The sequence below is a fragment of the Lithobates pipiens genome, unplaced genomic scaffold (genome assembly GCF_037356315.1).
Source record: "Lithobates pipiens isolate NorthernLeopardFrog02 unplaced genomic scaffold, aLitPip1_a1.2 Scaffold_3, whole genome shotgun sequence".
Classification (NCBI taxonomy): Eukaryota; Metazoa; Chordata; class Amphibia; order Anura; family Ranidae; genus Lithobates; species Lithobates pipiens.
The window spans coordinates 80,106,673-80,122,960 of NW_027507790.1; the positions used below are offsets into that span (position 1 = coordinate 80,106,673).

General features: G+C 42.0%; 1 protein-coding gene across 1 annotated transcript in view; it reads left to right on the forward strand.

The window, feature by feature from the left end:
• HIP1R (huntingtin interacting protein 1 related) overlaps positions 1–16,288 on the forward strand; it is a 227,164-nt gene that overhangs the window by 163,069 nt on the left and 47,807 nt on the right. The window contains exons 18-20 of the mRNA XM_077461870.1: positions 3,739–3,933; positions 7,845–7,992; positions 12,136–12,222. Coding sequence (XP_077317996.1) covers positions 3,739–3,933; positions 7,845–7,992; positions 12,136–12,222 — 430 coding nt within the window. The remainder of the gene's footprint in view (positions 1–3,738; positions 3,934–7,844; positions 7,993–12,135; positions 12,223–16,288) is intronic.

The following is a 16,288-nucleotide window of genomic DNA, read 5'->3' on the forward strand; positions in this document are numbered from 1 at the left end:
TTTCTGCTCCGCACCCTGCTTCAGTTAAGGAAGACACTGGGCCAGCCTGTAAAGTCCTTTCAGGCGCTGGGTCCTGTGTTAGCAGCTCCCCCTTGGCACATTGTGCAGCATGGGGAGCTAGCCGCAGAGTGCTATACAGGTTCAGGGTGAGTGAAACAGGGGAACTGCATTCCCCGCTAAATATTTTGGCCATGATGTTCTGCTGGTTGGTAAGTTTGGGGCTTGCTCCCTTTAAATCTTCCCAATTGTGTCCCTTGGCCATCCATTTCCTTCCCCATATGGGCTTTGGGATCTGGCTATGTGTTTTTCCCTCTGTTGTTGGAGCGGGGTGTGTTTGTTGTCCTTTACAAGAAAAAAAAAAGAGATGTAAAAATAGAGGGATAAAAAGGTGTGAATCGGAGAGCCTGTGCTGCCATTCTGTCACTCCCCTATGACAGTGTCTCTCATTCGTTAAGTTTGGGCAGGGAGGAAAAGATTATTGCCCTCTGGGAGACCTTTAACCTTAGAGGCTGTAAATGCCACTTTTGTGTCTCCTTGTTCTATCCCAAACTCTGATTTGGCCCCAGCCTTATTAAAAGCTAGGGAGGAGAAGATTTTATGACGATGAAGGTCTTTCTTCTGATTCAAAGGATTCTGCATGAGAAGGCCTATTCAGACATTTTATTTTCTCCTAAATTCAGGGGCCCTATATCTGTCTTGGTGGACAAGGTGAACTCCTGTTTAAAACTGGAGCTTCCAGAATATGTCCGACTTGGTTACAAGTATGGTTTAAAAAAAGGCTCTTAAGCCGCCTAAAATCTTTTTAATGCAGTCTGTAGTTGAGGAAGCTTTATATGGTGACTGGCTCCATCCTGGGAGTTTTTGTACCTCCAAAGGCAATACGCCTTTGGAAAAAAAATAAAAAATCTGTTCCTTCTGTAGATTCTGCTACTGCCTCCAGCCTTAACAGGTTCCTGACAGTTTCAGTTGAGGATGTTGTGGTTTTTAAGGATGCGGTAGGCAGAAAACTTGAAGGGAACCAAAAACCCCAGTGCCCATGACCATTTTGTACCATAAATATAGTCATAGTGCTCAAGGCCCCCAACTGAATGTCAATAACAGTACTTTTATTAAAACCAAAGTTACTGGATCAATAATGATAGTTGCATCAAATATATCAAACTGTCATCCTGTTACCATTGTACTGTGGCTCTGATGGAAGCAAAGACCCCACATGCAGGCTGAGGGACTGGATGGCGTGCCAATAGGAGGCCCCAGGGCCAGGATCACTCAAGCCAGTGATACGCATGCGAAGTGATGTCGTAAGGACCGTCAGGAAGCCACGGGAGAATGGAGATGTACAGCAAGCGGATTTGGTTGCCGTGACCATGCTTTTTACCACTCCTCATGGAACTCCATTCATCTCCATCTATCTTAGCCTGCATGTTGAGTCTCTGCTGATACTGGTTTCAGACGTGGGGGTCCTAACATTTCTGTTTGCCAGTGTCCAATCACCTGAGTGTAGCAGCATATAATCCAGCTGTCTACAACTAAGCCTGGGTCCTATACTGTATTTTTCTGATTATTCCTAGCAGAATTTAAGTCACAATTTTCAAATTCCTCTGTATAAACCTTCGTTTTTTTTTTTTTTTTTATCTCTTTGCAAGAGGCACTTGACTATGATTTGACTGTTAATTCAAAATATATTCTGCTTGCATAACAAAAGTGTTTTTCGGCTCCAGATATACCTAATTTTTTGTTGTGTATTGTTTGGCATGTATCATATTGGAACTTGGATTGTCAATGGATATTTATTTAAATATCCACTATATATGCCCAAAACTATGTCTCCACAAATTGGTTTTATATGTATATCCAAAAATGTAGTTTTACATCTTTTGTGAAGCAAATTAACAAAATGTCCTCAAACCTTTTTGCTAGACATCCTTTTAGCTTGTAGTGTGAACACAATTTTGTTTTCTGAATGATACTGTGCCTTTTTGTTAATTAAACCTGCACTTTTTTTTTTGTTTACCCTGCAAGAAAATTGCACAATTATGAAATACTTACCTTAGAACAAAGCCCTGGGCCGACAGCGCTTCCATCTTCATCTGGTCTTCATTCCGGGTTTGCTGTCTGATTGGCCGCGTCGTGATAACGACACTCCTGCGCATGGGAGTCAGGGACTGTGGCAGGGAACTCTGAAGCTTTGGCATCGGTATGTCTCTTCAGAGCGCATGCTTCGGTAACATCACCGGCTGCATGCAGTGTGAATATCTCCAAAACCGTGCAGGTTTAAGAGAAATATTCACTGTACCTACAGGTAAGCCTTATTATAGGTTTACCTGTAGGTACAAGTGCCAAAAAAGACTTTACTACCACTTTAAAGCTGAACTCCTGGTTTGATCTTACAACCCCAATTCCCAAAAAGTTGGGACACTGTAAAATCTACATAATAGCAGAATTTAATGATTTGGAAATCTCATAAACGTGTATTTTGTTCACAATGGAAAATAGAATACATATCAAATGTTTTAAATTGAGAAAGTATACAATTTTAAGATAAAATTAAGGTAATTTTGATATTGTTTTTTGAAGTCTGGGTTGTATCCAGCTTAAAGGGTTGTAAGGTTTGTTTTTTATTTTCTAAATAGGTTCCTTTAAGCTAGTGCATTGTTGGTTCACTTACCTTTTCCTTCGATTTCCCTTCTAGATGTTTTTTTTCTTTGTTTTCTTTGCCTGATATTCTCACTTCCTGTTCCTCCTCAGTAAGCTGTTCTGGCTGACTAAACGCCGCTCAGATGATGGTGTGGAGTTTACTGAGGAGAAACTGGAAGTGAGAAATTTAGACAAAGAAAAAAAACACTTAGAAGTGAAATTGAAGGAAAGGGTAAGTGTACCAACAATGCACTAACTTAAAGGAACCTATTTAGAAAATAAAAAACAAAAAAGTTTACAACCCCTTCCAACACATAACTATTCTGGATGGGAAGAGGAAATGCACCACTCCAGGTAACGAAATACCTCTACTCCACTACCTCTGCACATGGCAAGGGTGCTTGCCCTGCATGCATCAGGAAGCATATAGTGAGTCTGGATGGCCGCACTTCCATAAAATCACCTTTATTATTCCATAATAGAAAATGAGCATCCTGACTGCGAGCACTCCTAAGTTCAACTAATTATGGGACCCTTGGTTACAGATTCCTTTGGCCCCTTGTGTCCCTGCAGTTATTACAATGTTAACCGTCTTGCTGGTTAAAATTTAATTGGACAAGGTATTCCATGCTGTAATGGCGGATATTGATGACAGCAACACACAATGGGGTTGATTTACTAAAGGCAACTAGACTGTGCACTTTGCAAAGTGCAGTTGTAATCTGCAAGTGCAATTTTCTCCAGAGCTTTGTAAATGAGGTAAAGCTTCACTTTGCAAAGAATACCCAATCACATCCAAGGAGAAAAAAAAAACAGCATTTTTGCTTGCACGTGATTGGATAATAGGCAGTCAGCAGAGCTTTTGCTCATTTACTAAGCTCTCGCACAACTGCTCTTGCAGAATGCAACTTCGCTTTGCAAACTGCACAGTCAATTTGCCTTTAGTAAATCGACCCCAGTGGGTTGGCGTTTTCTTTCTAAAAAAAAAGTTTTTTCTTGGGTATGGGGCTTAGCAAGAGTATGGATCCCAAGTTTAACAGACTTTGTGATGTATACCAGGAAAAAAAAAATAACTGTACTTTGGTTGTCTTTGAATTTTAGTCTGAATCTCACTTGATGACAAAATTGGCAGCTCTTGAAACTGAGAAGGATTCATTGCAAAGTCTTCTGACCTCTAAAGAGTCTGAACTGCTATCAGTCAAGAATGTGGCTCAGGAGACAGAGTCCCTATTTAGCGAAGAGCAGGAGAAAAGAGCAAGCGAAATACGAGACTTGCATGAAAAACTTGACAAAAAGGTACTGTAACTTTACAATCCTATAATTAGCATCTCATCAATGCCTCTTTCCCTTACTGTAGTTATAGTATAAACTTTTACAAGGGCAGTTAAGTTGTCTTGACATCTTGTACTATAAAAATCGTTATAGGTATAATGCAGATATACAAGTAGGCAGTTTATACCACATTTAAATGGAACTTATCTTGCCTTTATTTTAACAGCAACATGTAACCTTCATCAGTGAATCTGATGTTTTATCTTTAAGGCTTCATGGACACTGGACATTTGAAAACCTCTTCTGCATGCAGGAACTTGACTGCTAGTAACAGACGGTTAATAACGGCCATTAAGCCACTTTTACATGCTGCGTTTATGCGTGTTTAGCGCCGTTCATGAACGTTTGTGTTTTAGAAGCGTTTTGTACAGATAACATATTTTATAGATCAGTAGACCCTGCCCAATGCAGGCAAAATCTCTCACGCTTAAAAAGTCCGTGAGAACTCTGAGACCACCACGTGTCAGATATAATTTAAATTCTCAGTATCCTGTTCGAAATCTCAGCGTATATTGTAGTGCACCACCACCGGAAGTGAGGATTAACTCCTTATCAGATATCCTTAAATAGTACGCTCTAAAAGATCAGGCCAGGCTATGTGCATCCCTCAATCGTCCATAGGCTCCGCCCACAAGCCAAATCGTATTTCAGTCGGGGCTCGAGACGACGTGATATTTCACGAAACGCGTCAGGCGGTGTGACACGCTATCCATTGCCTCTGAATAGACCAGCTGGTGAAAGGTTATTGTCGTGGAGAATTGCGTTTGGCCGGCGCCTCCCACTGTGATACGCCTAACTTTGCTGTACTTTTGTAAGTGCATTTCTTATTTTATTTTATTTTTTAATAAAACGTTTTTACACTATTTGGAGCGTTTTTTCCCCCTCTTTTTATGGTGGACCGGTCATTGTAAACTTATTGGAGCCTGACTGAAATACGATTTGGCTTGTGGGCGGAGCCTATGGACGATTGAGGGATGCACATAGCCTGGCCTGATCTTTTAGAGGGTACTATTTAAGGATATCTGGTAAGGAGTTAATCCTCACTTCCGGTGGTGGTGCACTACAATATACGCTGAGATTTCGAACAGGATACTGAGAATTTAAATTATATCTGACACGTGGTGGTCTGAGTTCTCACTGACTTTTTCTTTAATAATTTGACAATTGGACACTTTAGTATTGAGAGTTCTTTAGCTCATTTTTGTTTTTCTTGATTTATGTTGATGTATATGCAGTTAAGTCACTGTTTTGCACATATTGTGATAAGGGTGTAGATGTTGTAATTTTGCACCATTTATAACAGATTTAAGATGTGTTACTGCTGTTGATGCACACTTATGAGTATAATTTCACATCAAAATATCTATCTTTTCAGGTATGAGGTATTGATATAACTATTTTTTTGATATTGCAACATAATTTTGTATATGTTAAATTTCCTTTAGGGGAAGCACACAACCTAAGTTTACTCTTAGGACAGCGCGGTTCTTTCTTTGGGTCACGTTTATGAGTATATAACTTTTGGTATATAGCAGAACTGCAGCAGTATTTGATGTGTACACAATTTCATTTTTATTTTAGGTGGTAGCGCGATTTTTTCCTTCTTCCTTTACATATATAAAAATATGTAAATCGCTTTTACCCTTTTTTTTTTATTTTATTTATTTTTTATTTTTTTATTACAAGTGATCAATATACTCTCTATTCTCAGCTGCATACGGCGCTCAGGGAGGAGAAACGGCAGCACACTAATATTCCCAGTGAATGGCTGTCACATTTCTTAACGTAAAAGCAGATATGGACTGCACTCCAGACTCTGTAAACGTGGCTATCTGTGCACTTTTACATAGATTTTTGGCTCCAGGGACATAAGTATAGTCTTGGACAAGAGCTGGGAGCTATTTGAAAATCTAACAAGTCTATTATATGCCTAGAGAAAAATATTCAAATACTATTACAAATTTGTGTTTTTAGTTCTTGCAAGTACTGTGATATAAAGATACCTTTTGGGACCTGTATGAGTTCACAGATATGGAATGTCTGTTTAAAAATAAAGAAAATCCAGGGCTATGTGATGATGATCTTATAAATGTAAGGATGGTTCCATGAAAAATAACATCAAAGAGGCCATAAAAAATACAGCAATGTAAATAAATCAAAACGTATGTGTCACCATAAATCAAAACTTGTGTGTCACCATGGGGCTTTTTATAGACGCAGTTTATATATTTTTTTAAAAATGGGAAACTGGTTAATATAATTTATTTAAAAATATATATTTAATTTTATTTTTAAATATACATATATTTTTTTCTATGTCCATTAATGAGTACGGGGTTAATAGAGAGATATGATCCAGCTATGTATGTACTATAACAATGATTAAGACAGAAATAAACTAGAGAATGGTATATACAAGGTATTGCCTTATTTAGGGGGATACATTATTAAGGCATTAATGGTGTGTTATGATCTGACTTTTTATATATATATATATATATATTGTTATTAGTAGGGTAATAGTGAAACATTATTGTACTAATTAGGGAATGGGGAATATATGTTATTCCTCTCTAGGGGGCTTCGTTCTTGTGTGTTCTTCCCCGCCCTGTATTTAGGGAGGTTTTTCTTAACGTTTGTAATTGGCAACAGTATTGGCGTTCAGCGGTTTCATTAACATGGGCGCGGGTATGGTTTATCATTCGGGTAGACCCACAGCAAAATGGCACCTATGGTGGCAATCTATGGCTTCATTAATATGGCCGTGGTTGTGGTTTATCATTCTGGTAGATCTACAACAAAATGACACACATTGCGGCTTCACTTTAATGCCCGCTAACATAGTATATATTCCAGCGTTCTCCACCATCCAGTCAGATCCCCCTGAGGAAGACACGTGATTAGCCCTGTGTTGTCAGGATGGTGTAGGAGAAGGTTACATGCTCATTTGAGTAAGCTGCTAACACACGCAAGTTTGGAAGCCATTTGGAGAGGCTTTTTAACCTGAATGTTTTTTTTTATAATTTGGTTTGCTGGAAGCACCTTGGAAATGTGAATACCCTGATGTTCTTTACAATAAACTTATAATCAAACGATAATGCACTATCCAGCCTCTTTCTTACTTTAAATTGAGGATAATGTCTCTGGATTTTCCTGTTGGAACCTGCTAAACTTGTTTTACTTAGAGCCCAGAAGTGGTTTAAATGCTTATGTGGACCAAACTTAATTGTGTGATCACACTATTTAAGGTGAGCACAGTCACACAGGGGGGGGGGGGGGGCTTGTGTGTGAAGTCACCCTCCTTTTACCAGGATTGTCATCACAAGAGTCACTTTATGGAACATTATTATGTTGATATATTTTTCATTTTACTTTTTTCTATGTGGACTTGATGAAAATTGAGAGAAAAAAGTTTTCTTGGACACTTGATACTAATGAAGTTTCTTTCACTGTGAACTTGCTTGACACATACGTTTTGATTTATTTACATTGGTATAGTTTTTATTTTTTATGGCATCTTTGATGTTGTTTTTCATGGCACTATCCTTACATTTGTATTGTTTACATATTTACATATTGTATTATTATCACATAGCCCTGCGTTGTCTTTATTTTTATACATTTTTCCACAGATTATGGGATTGTGATCAATGCTAAGCGGCTGTGAGTTTGCACTCTATCCACATTTTTTATAATTTTTTTCACTGCACCTGATGGTAGTTGCAACCTTGGCTTGTTTTATGGTAGCTTGCAAGATCTTTATTTATATGGAGTGTCTGTTAACTAGAAGACTGCACATCATACGTACTCATTGTGGAGGAGAACGGAGATGGTTAAACAACCTTATTTTCACACTAGTGTTGTGGGTTTTCTAGACTGTTGATGAGCAGAAACTGTACCAGAAAATGTTGGAGGACCAGTTCAAAATAATTCAGGGAACAGTAAAAGAGGCTGAGAATATCATTCAAGATGCTGTGGCTAAGCTTGATGACCCTCTTCATATCCGCTGCACCAGTTCACCAGGTACAGTAGAGACATTTATTCCATTGTGTACCTTATGTTTTGTGAGGGCCGTGTTTTGTCTGGACAGGATGCACAAGTGTTCCGTACATCCATGTGCAGGCTGGTCCCTTTCACGTCAATTAGGAAGTAGCGTCTGCATGGACTTGGTGGCTGCTCCCAATTTGACATCTGTGTGGGTCCCCCAACGCATACTATCTGCATTTGGGGACAAGCACCCACATTGATGCCAAATTCGCAGCAGCTGTATCCATGTAGCATCTGCATCTCAATTGATATGAATGGGATTGTCTGCACATGGATGTACAAAACATCAGTACATCTCGTGCTGGCAAAACATGACTCTCGCATAGGTGTATGCTTAACCACTTGCTTACTGGGCACTTAAACCCCCCTCCTGCCCAGACCAATTTTCAGCTTTCAGCGCTGATGCACTTTGAATGACAATTGCGCGGCCATACAACACTGTACCCAAATTAAATTTTTATAATTTTTTTTCCCACAAATAGAGCTTTCTTTTGGTGGTATTTAATTACAGCTGGGAGTTTTATTTTTTGCTAAGCAAAAAAAAAAAGCTGCAAAAAAAAAAAAATCATGTTTAATAGTTTGTTATAAAATTTTGCAAACAGGTCATTTTTCTCCTTTTTTGAAATGCGCTGATGAGGCGGCACTGGTGGGCACTGATAGGCGGCACTGGTGGGCACTGATAGGCGGCACTGGTGGGCACTGATAGGCGGCACTGGTGGGCACTGATAGGCGGCACTGGTGGGCACTGATAGGCGGCACTGATGGGTGGCACAGATAAGGCGGCACTGATGGGTGGCACAGATAAGGCGGCACTGATGGGTGGCACAGATGGGTGGCACAGATAAGGCGGCACTGATGGGTGGCACAGATAAGGCGGCACTGATGGGTGGCACAGATAAGGCGGCACTGATGGGTGGCACAGATAAGGCGGCACTGATGGGTGGCACAGATAAGGTGGCACTGATGGGTGGCACAGATAAGGCGGCACTGATGGGTGGCACAGATAAGGCGGCACTGATGGGTGGCACAGATAAGGCGGCACTAAGGGGCACTGATGGGTGGCACTAAGGGGCACTGATGGGTGGCTCTGATGGGTGGCACTGCGTGGCACTGATGGGTGGCACTGCGTGGCACTGATGGGTGGCACTGCGTGGCACTGATGGGCACGGATATGTGGCATTGAGGGGCAGCACTGTTGAGGCAGATTGTGGGCACTGATAGGTGGCACTGTGGGCACTGATGTATGGCATTGATGTATGGCACTATGGGCACTGATGGGTGGCACTGCTGGGTGGCACTTTTATTAATAACTGGCTGGTACTGGCAGGGGGCAGGTGGGCACTGATAAGTTGGTCGTGATCAACTTGATTTTTAAATAGCCGATTACCGGCTCTGTTTTGTCACATGATCAGCTGTCATTGGCTGACAGCTGATCACGTGGTAAGGAGTCGGGATCGACCCTTTGCTCAGACCCTGATCAGGCGAGTCTCATAGACTCGCCGATCACAGAGCGCGCGCCCCTCAGGGGGCGCGCAGGCCGCTCGTGCACGGGACGACGTCAATAGACTTAGTCCCGGCAAAGCAGGTCCACGCTGTAGCCGTCATTCGGCTATAGCGCAGATCTCTAGTGGTTAAGGTCTCCTGCACATGGGCGTATTAAAATACTTCTATCTATACTGGATCTTTCTGCTTGGAGATGGCAGTAAAATAAAGCATAAACTTTACTTTTTTTGGTGCGTAATTATGCGTGCGTTTATGTACATTTTATAGGCATGTGGGATTGAGCATTATTCTGACCACTGAAATAAATGTACATGCATACGCACATGTTTATGCATGTTTAGGATTTGCCTATATTATGCTCACAAACACGTCTCCAAATATAGCTTTGCTGCATTTATTTTATGCCTTTAAAGCGGAGGTCCACCCTAAAGTGGACCTTCCGCTCATCGGAACCCCCCCCCCCCTCCGGCGCCACAATTGGCACCTTTCAGGGGGGAGGGGGGTGCAGGTACCTGTACAGTACAGGTATCTGCACCCACTTCCGGGATAGCTCTCTGCGGAAAGGGGCGTAGGTTACGCCCCTTTCCGAAAGTCCCCCGCTGCCTGCTGGGAAACACACAGATCCCAGAGGCAGCGGGTCCTTCCTTATTGCGCAGCGCGACTTGCGCATGCGCAGTAGGGAACCGGGATTCCTGATTCCCATACCCAAGATGGCGGCGGCAGCACCCGAGAGACGATCGAGAGATCGGCTTCGGGTGCCGACATCGCGGGCGCGCTGGACAGGTAAGTGTCACTATTTTAAAAGTCAGCAGCTGCAGTATTTGTAGCTGCTGGCTTTAAAAAAAAAAAAAAAACGCGGACTCCCGCTTGAAATGCTGGTTTTAAAATACTAATCTAAACTCCTAATGTGCATGGCTGCATAGGCTAACATAGAACTGCGTTTTTTTAAGGCATAACATTTAAAAAAAAATGCTGTACACTTGTGATTATTTTTTTTGCCCATGTGCATGAGGCCTAAGTGTGCTAGCGTGAAGTGACTGATATATTTATTTATAAGAAACGCATTTCTTATTTTGTTTGAACTGTGGTCCTATTTATTTACAAAATTAAAGACAAGACACTCTAAAACAATGCTGCATGTGTACGTGGATATTTGTCATCTGAGCATTAAGATCCTAACCATCATCATCCCCACCTCTGTGTTTCCTAATACAACACAAGTTCCTTCCCAAAAGGTCCCCAGCCAGCTATATGACCCTGGGAGGCCGGAATCTACATAATGACTTCACTTCCAGCACTGACAGATTTAAACACTGCCAGTTTTTTGTCCTGGAAAGCAGTGATGTTTTATTTTGTTTTTTGATCTCATGTTTTCCAGGGTAGAGGAGATATCTGGGGTCTCATTGACCCCATATGTCTCCATCTGGGGTCTCATTGACCCCATATGTCTCCATGAAGAGGACCTGTCATGCCCTCTTGCTATTACAAGGGATGTTTACATTTCTTGTAATAGGAAGAAAAGTGATCAGAAAATGGACAACATACGTAGGTTGCGACTGCACGCGAGTTATCCTCGCAAACGTTAGAGCGAGAGAAATAATTCTAGCAAAATACCTTCTCTGTAACTCTAAACTGGTAACCTGTACATTTTTTTTAAAGGGTAGCCTATAGAGGTTTTTAAGTACCGAAATTTGGTGCCATACCACGAGTGTGTGCAATCTTAAATTGTGACATGTTAGGTATCTATTTACTTGGCATAGCATCATCTTTCTTATCATGCAAAGAAAATGGGGTAGAGGAGATATGGGGGGTCTATTGAGTGTGTTTTTTTATTTTTTTATTTAAGTGTATTATTTAAAAAAAAAATGTATTTGAAAAATTGCCGTGTAAACAGTGTGACAGAAATTGCAATGATTCTCATTTTATTCTCTAGGGTCTCTGATAGATAGATAGAGATATATATATATATATATAGTGTTTGGGGGTTCTGAGTAATTTTCTAGCAATAAAGTTATGATTTTTGCATGTAGGAGAGGAATGCCGGAATTGGCCCGGTATGGAAGTGGTTCTAAATTGAGCGGGAAGAGTTGGATGACATAGATTAAAAATTGAGCAGGAAGAGTTGGACAACAGCTGTGCAGAGGGTTTGTTGTTTCTGAGACCTGATGGATAGATTTGCAATCTAAAAGTCTGAGGAAAGTATAGTCTATAGTATTTATGGATTCACTATTTTTGCTTTTGTGAATGTAGGCAGAGACAGACTTTAGTTGTGCAGCCTGTAAGCAACTCAGCAATAACTGCTAGAAAACATTAGTTATCATATCGGACATTTCCCAACATGTTTTGTGCAGTGTATGGAACTGAAATGGTGATTTCTTTAGTTTTATACTTGCATAGCAATGAAATGTGATACAGTTTTGAAATGCAGGCAGTCTGCCAGTTCCAAGTCAAGTGGGAGATTGTGTTAGCTTTGCATAAATCTAGAGATAATACGCAGCCTGTAGAATAATTCTAGTGATAGAAATAAAACAAATATACCTTTATCCTAATAGTATCTTTCTGTATTCTCGTATTGAATTCAAAATGAACTACTAAATAAATCTGTTTTCTTCACAGACTACCTTGTGAACAGATCCCAAGCTGCTCTAGAGTCATTATCTTCCTTGGAAAATGGACACGCTAAATATGTACAGAATGCGACAGGTGGGCTTCAGTGTTCAGTTGTCTCTTATTTGGACAAGCTGGCCATACACAGTCCTGTTAATTCTGTGATCAATTTATAACTTTTTTTTTTTATGATTTTTTTTTTCTATTATTCAGAAGTGATGGTTATTTTGTTTTTGATCTTGTTATATTTCAAGATTTATATCTCAAGAGTTATTTTTAGGACAAAATCCATAATATTGTTCAGTGGTGAAATAGTTTTTATTACACGTGTGAGGACAGCAGGTTTGAACTCAGCAGACAACTCTAGGATAGCCACATAAGCTAACATAGAACTGCATTCCCCTTGGACCTAGGTCCTTATAGTGGTTCTAAAGGCTTTTTTATCTTAATGCATTGTATGGATTAAGGTATGAAACCTTCCATGTTCAGCTCCTTCCCAGCCTCCCCACCCAAATACTTATATCGATCCAGCGCTTGCAAGCTCAGACAGCAGCAAGAGCCATTGGCTTCTGTCAATCAAATCCTCTGAGGAGGGGTCGAGGCTGAGTTGAACTGTGTTTCAGTAGACGCATACAGCCTGGCTCGGAATCGGGCTTCAACTCAAGTTTCAACTCCATAACAAGTGGCTTGCTATGGGGGCACTCAGAAGGGAGGAGGGGCCGACAATGCAGGCAAGGGACCCCAGAAGGAGAGTTTCTGGTCTGCTCTGTGCAAAACCATTGCACAGGGCAGATAAGTTTAACATATTTAATAATAAAAAAAGCTGTATAATCACTCTAAGGTACATCTAAAATCTCTAACATATGACAGCCTGAACAAGTACCAGATTCAGATGCCATGCATGTAAGCACAAGCTCCATAAAGTAAACAAAAATAATACTGGGTAGGGCTAGGAGCTGATGGTTAAGCACAAGCTTGTGAATTAACAGTGACATTGCTAAAAGCCACATCACATGCACTATTATTTCTCATCCCATTATACTGCAAGCAGGTACAGCCTGCATGAATGAGGCAACTTGGCTCTGATGTAATGAACAGTTCAGTATTGTTGCCATACCATCACAGGAAGATGTGTTAGGTGAACTTTACTGGGAAGCTCAGCAGGTATTTCTCCATCGTCTGTTGAGGGACATAATTCAGAAACAGGTTATGCTTCAGCCAAAGGAAGTTGGGACACTGGCAAACACAAAAATTGTAAGCCAGCCCCTGTATAACCCCTCCTCTAACTAGTGTCCCTCAGTTTTCAGTGAGTGTCTTAGGAGGTTGGGCTTTTGTCATAATTTTCAAATGCATTTTTTTTTTCTGCACAGTTATGGGTAATGGGTTCTTCATCGGTGACTTCAGTCAAAATTCCTTTTTATATCACACCCCACCAGTTTACTGTGGTAAAGGTCAAGGCTGATGGATAAAGCACTCATGTCATCTGTTCAGTTTACTGCTGCATGCTCCGCTCGCTCTTGCACAAGTCAACCTTAGAGGAAGAACCCTCCTGCACGTTAAACACATAGTAGATCTCTAGTCTCTGGACTGTGTCCATTGCCCACCTACAGTAACCTGCAGATACCTGAGACCTTCATCAGCTCCAACTGTTTTGATTTGTGAGTACTTGAGGCCTTGTCTTATATTATGCCTAGTTGCATTACTACTATGTGGAGGCAACATGTCTTTACTAAGACACTTCACTAAAATCAGGACTCTCAGGTTGTTAGTGTTGGTAGCAGTGGATCTTGGTTGACTGAGGGGATGCAGGTCAAATTGTCATTTAACTTCCCCATGCTTTGGCTGGTGTGCAGCCTATTGAATTTTTTTTCCAAACTCCTTTGCTGGGTGGTAATAATCAAGGGTTAGGCAGGTTTCCTCTGTCAGACACAGGGACACATGCAGGTGTTTTGGTGGATGGGTCCCTCCTTATCCTTCTCCTTTTGTGGTTGTTTCCTTGCTTACCCTCATCTTTTGGTGTTGTGTCCCTGCTTACCCTCATCTTTTGGTGTTGCGTCCCTGCTTAACCTCATCTTTTGGTGTTGTGTCCCTGCTTAACCTCATCTTTTGGTGTTGCGTCCCTGCTTACCCTCATCTTTTGGTGTTGCGTCCCTGCTTACCCTCATCTTTTGGTGTTGCGTCCCTGCTTACCCTCATCTTTTGGTGTTGCGTCCCTGCTTACCCTCATCTTTTGGTGTTGCGTCCCTGCTTACCCTCATCTTTTGGTGTTGCGTCCCTGCTTACCCTCATCTTTTGGTGTTGCGTCCCTGCTTACCCTCATCTTTTGGTGTTGCGTCCCTGCTTACCCTCATCTTTTGGTGTTGCCTACACCAGTCTGTGCTTTATGCCATCATTCGTGCCTGCCTTTATACAGGTATCTTTTGATCACCTTTTAGCCCTCTTTCGGTTAGTCTGACTTTGAGAGGGTACCCCTAGATTTTTTCCCCCACCAGTATCGAGGGTTATTGGGCTATCTGTTAGGATACAGTGGTGTTAGGCCGTCTCTCAAGTTTCATGGATGTTTGTTTTCAATGTATTGCCTATCCTGGCAACCTCTGTTTTATATTATGAAATGTCCTGAGGGCCTTTCCACTAGTTGGCCTTTTCCTCTGGGCCTGTTTTTTTTTTTTTTTTTTCTTTTAATGGTCCAAATTTCCCCTTTGGAGCATCTGTCGTCCTGTGTCTTGTCCCAGTATTTTTCTTCCAACCACACCTCGTTAGTCTACTGCTAACCACACCTAGCTGTTAGTCTATTTCTTCTAGTTTCCTTTAAAGTTATGTTTTATCACCTATTTTGGTAGATTGTTGGTACGTTCGCACAGTCCTTGCTGAGTCTGTGTTCTGATCAGGCTATTTGTATACCTACCTCACTTATATACTTACCTATACATAAAATAAGATAATAAAAACCTTTTATCTATATGAATCAAACCATGCGGTTCCATCTATAACCCATGAAATCAATAAGGAATGATAACAGTGTAAAAAGAATAACAATCAAATTTATTTATACAGAAAAGATTAGAATAATCAGAGATTGGGGGGCGTGGCCTGAACAGCATTGGAGTAGGACGCTTGTGACCTGAGCTCCGCTCCTACCACGATCTCCTGCAGTGATCCTGGGTGCCCACTGACTATTTTACCTGGGACTTTACCGGTGTTATACCCGCTACTCCCCTGTGTAACTTGGGACAATGTCTCCGACGAAGAAACAGTCTGCAGCGGCGGCTTCACTTGAGAAATTCCAGCGGGACCACAAGGGCCAACATGGCGGACAGTCCCCTCTCTGCAGAACCTGCTGCCTCGGACACGGCGAAGGTGCTCGAGGCGATTTCTACCTGCCAGGCCACACTGACATCTAAGCTTGAGGAGGTTAAGGTAGACGTCTCACTTATCCGACAGGACATGGCTAAACTGCGTGACAGAGTGAAGGAAACTGAAACCCGTATCAGTCAGGCTGAGGATGTCCTATTCCCTCTGCAGCATGCCCAGGAGGATGTGCAAAGACAGCTCCAGCAGCTGGCCCAGAAACAGGATGACCTCAAGAATAGGGCCCGCAGATCTAACCTCCGATTCATCGGCCTACCGGAGGGCTCTGAGGGGGCTGACCCGGCGACATTTCTGGAATCTCTCCTGATTAAGACCTATGGTAGGGAGGCTTTCTCTACCTCCTTTATCATTGAACGGGCTCACAGAATGCCTGCCCGCCTGCCGCCGGAGGGGGCACCCCCCGTACGTGCAATGCTAAGCTGCTAAACTACCGAGATAGGGATGCTATCCTTCGCCTTACCCGAGACAGAGGGAAGATCTCGTTTCAGAACGGACATGTATCGGTGTTTCCCGACTTCTCCGCCGAAGTTCAAAAACGTTGTTCCCGATTCGTGGAAGTTAAGAGGCGCCTCAGGGCACATCACCTCAAATACGCCATGCTGTACCCGGCCAGACTCCGCGTTGTGGGGGAAGATAGGGCCAACTTTTTTGAAGATCCTGAGATGGCGGTATCCTGGTTGGACCAGAGAGACGCGGCTCGAAATCGGCCACTTCGGGACTAGAATCGTTGGAGGATTTGTGAGTACTCTATCTGCTCCCCCCTTTCTATTTGCCTGTGTGCGAGCAGATCGCT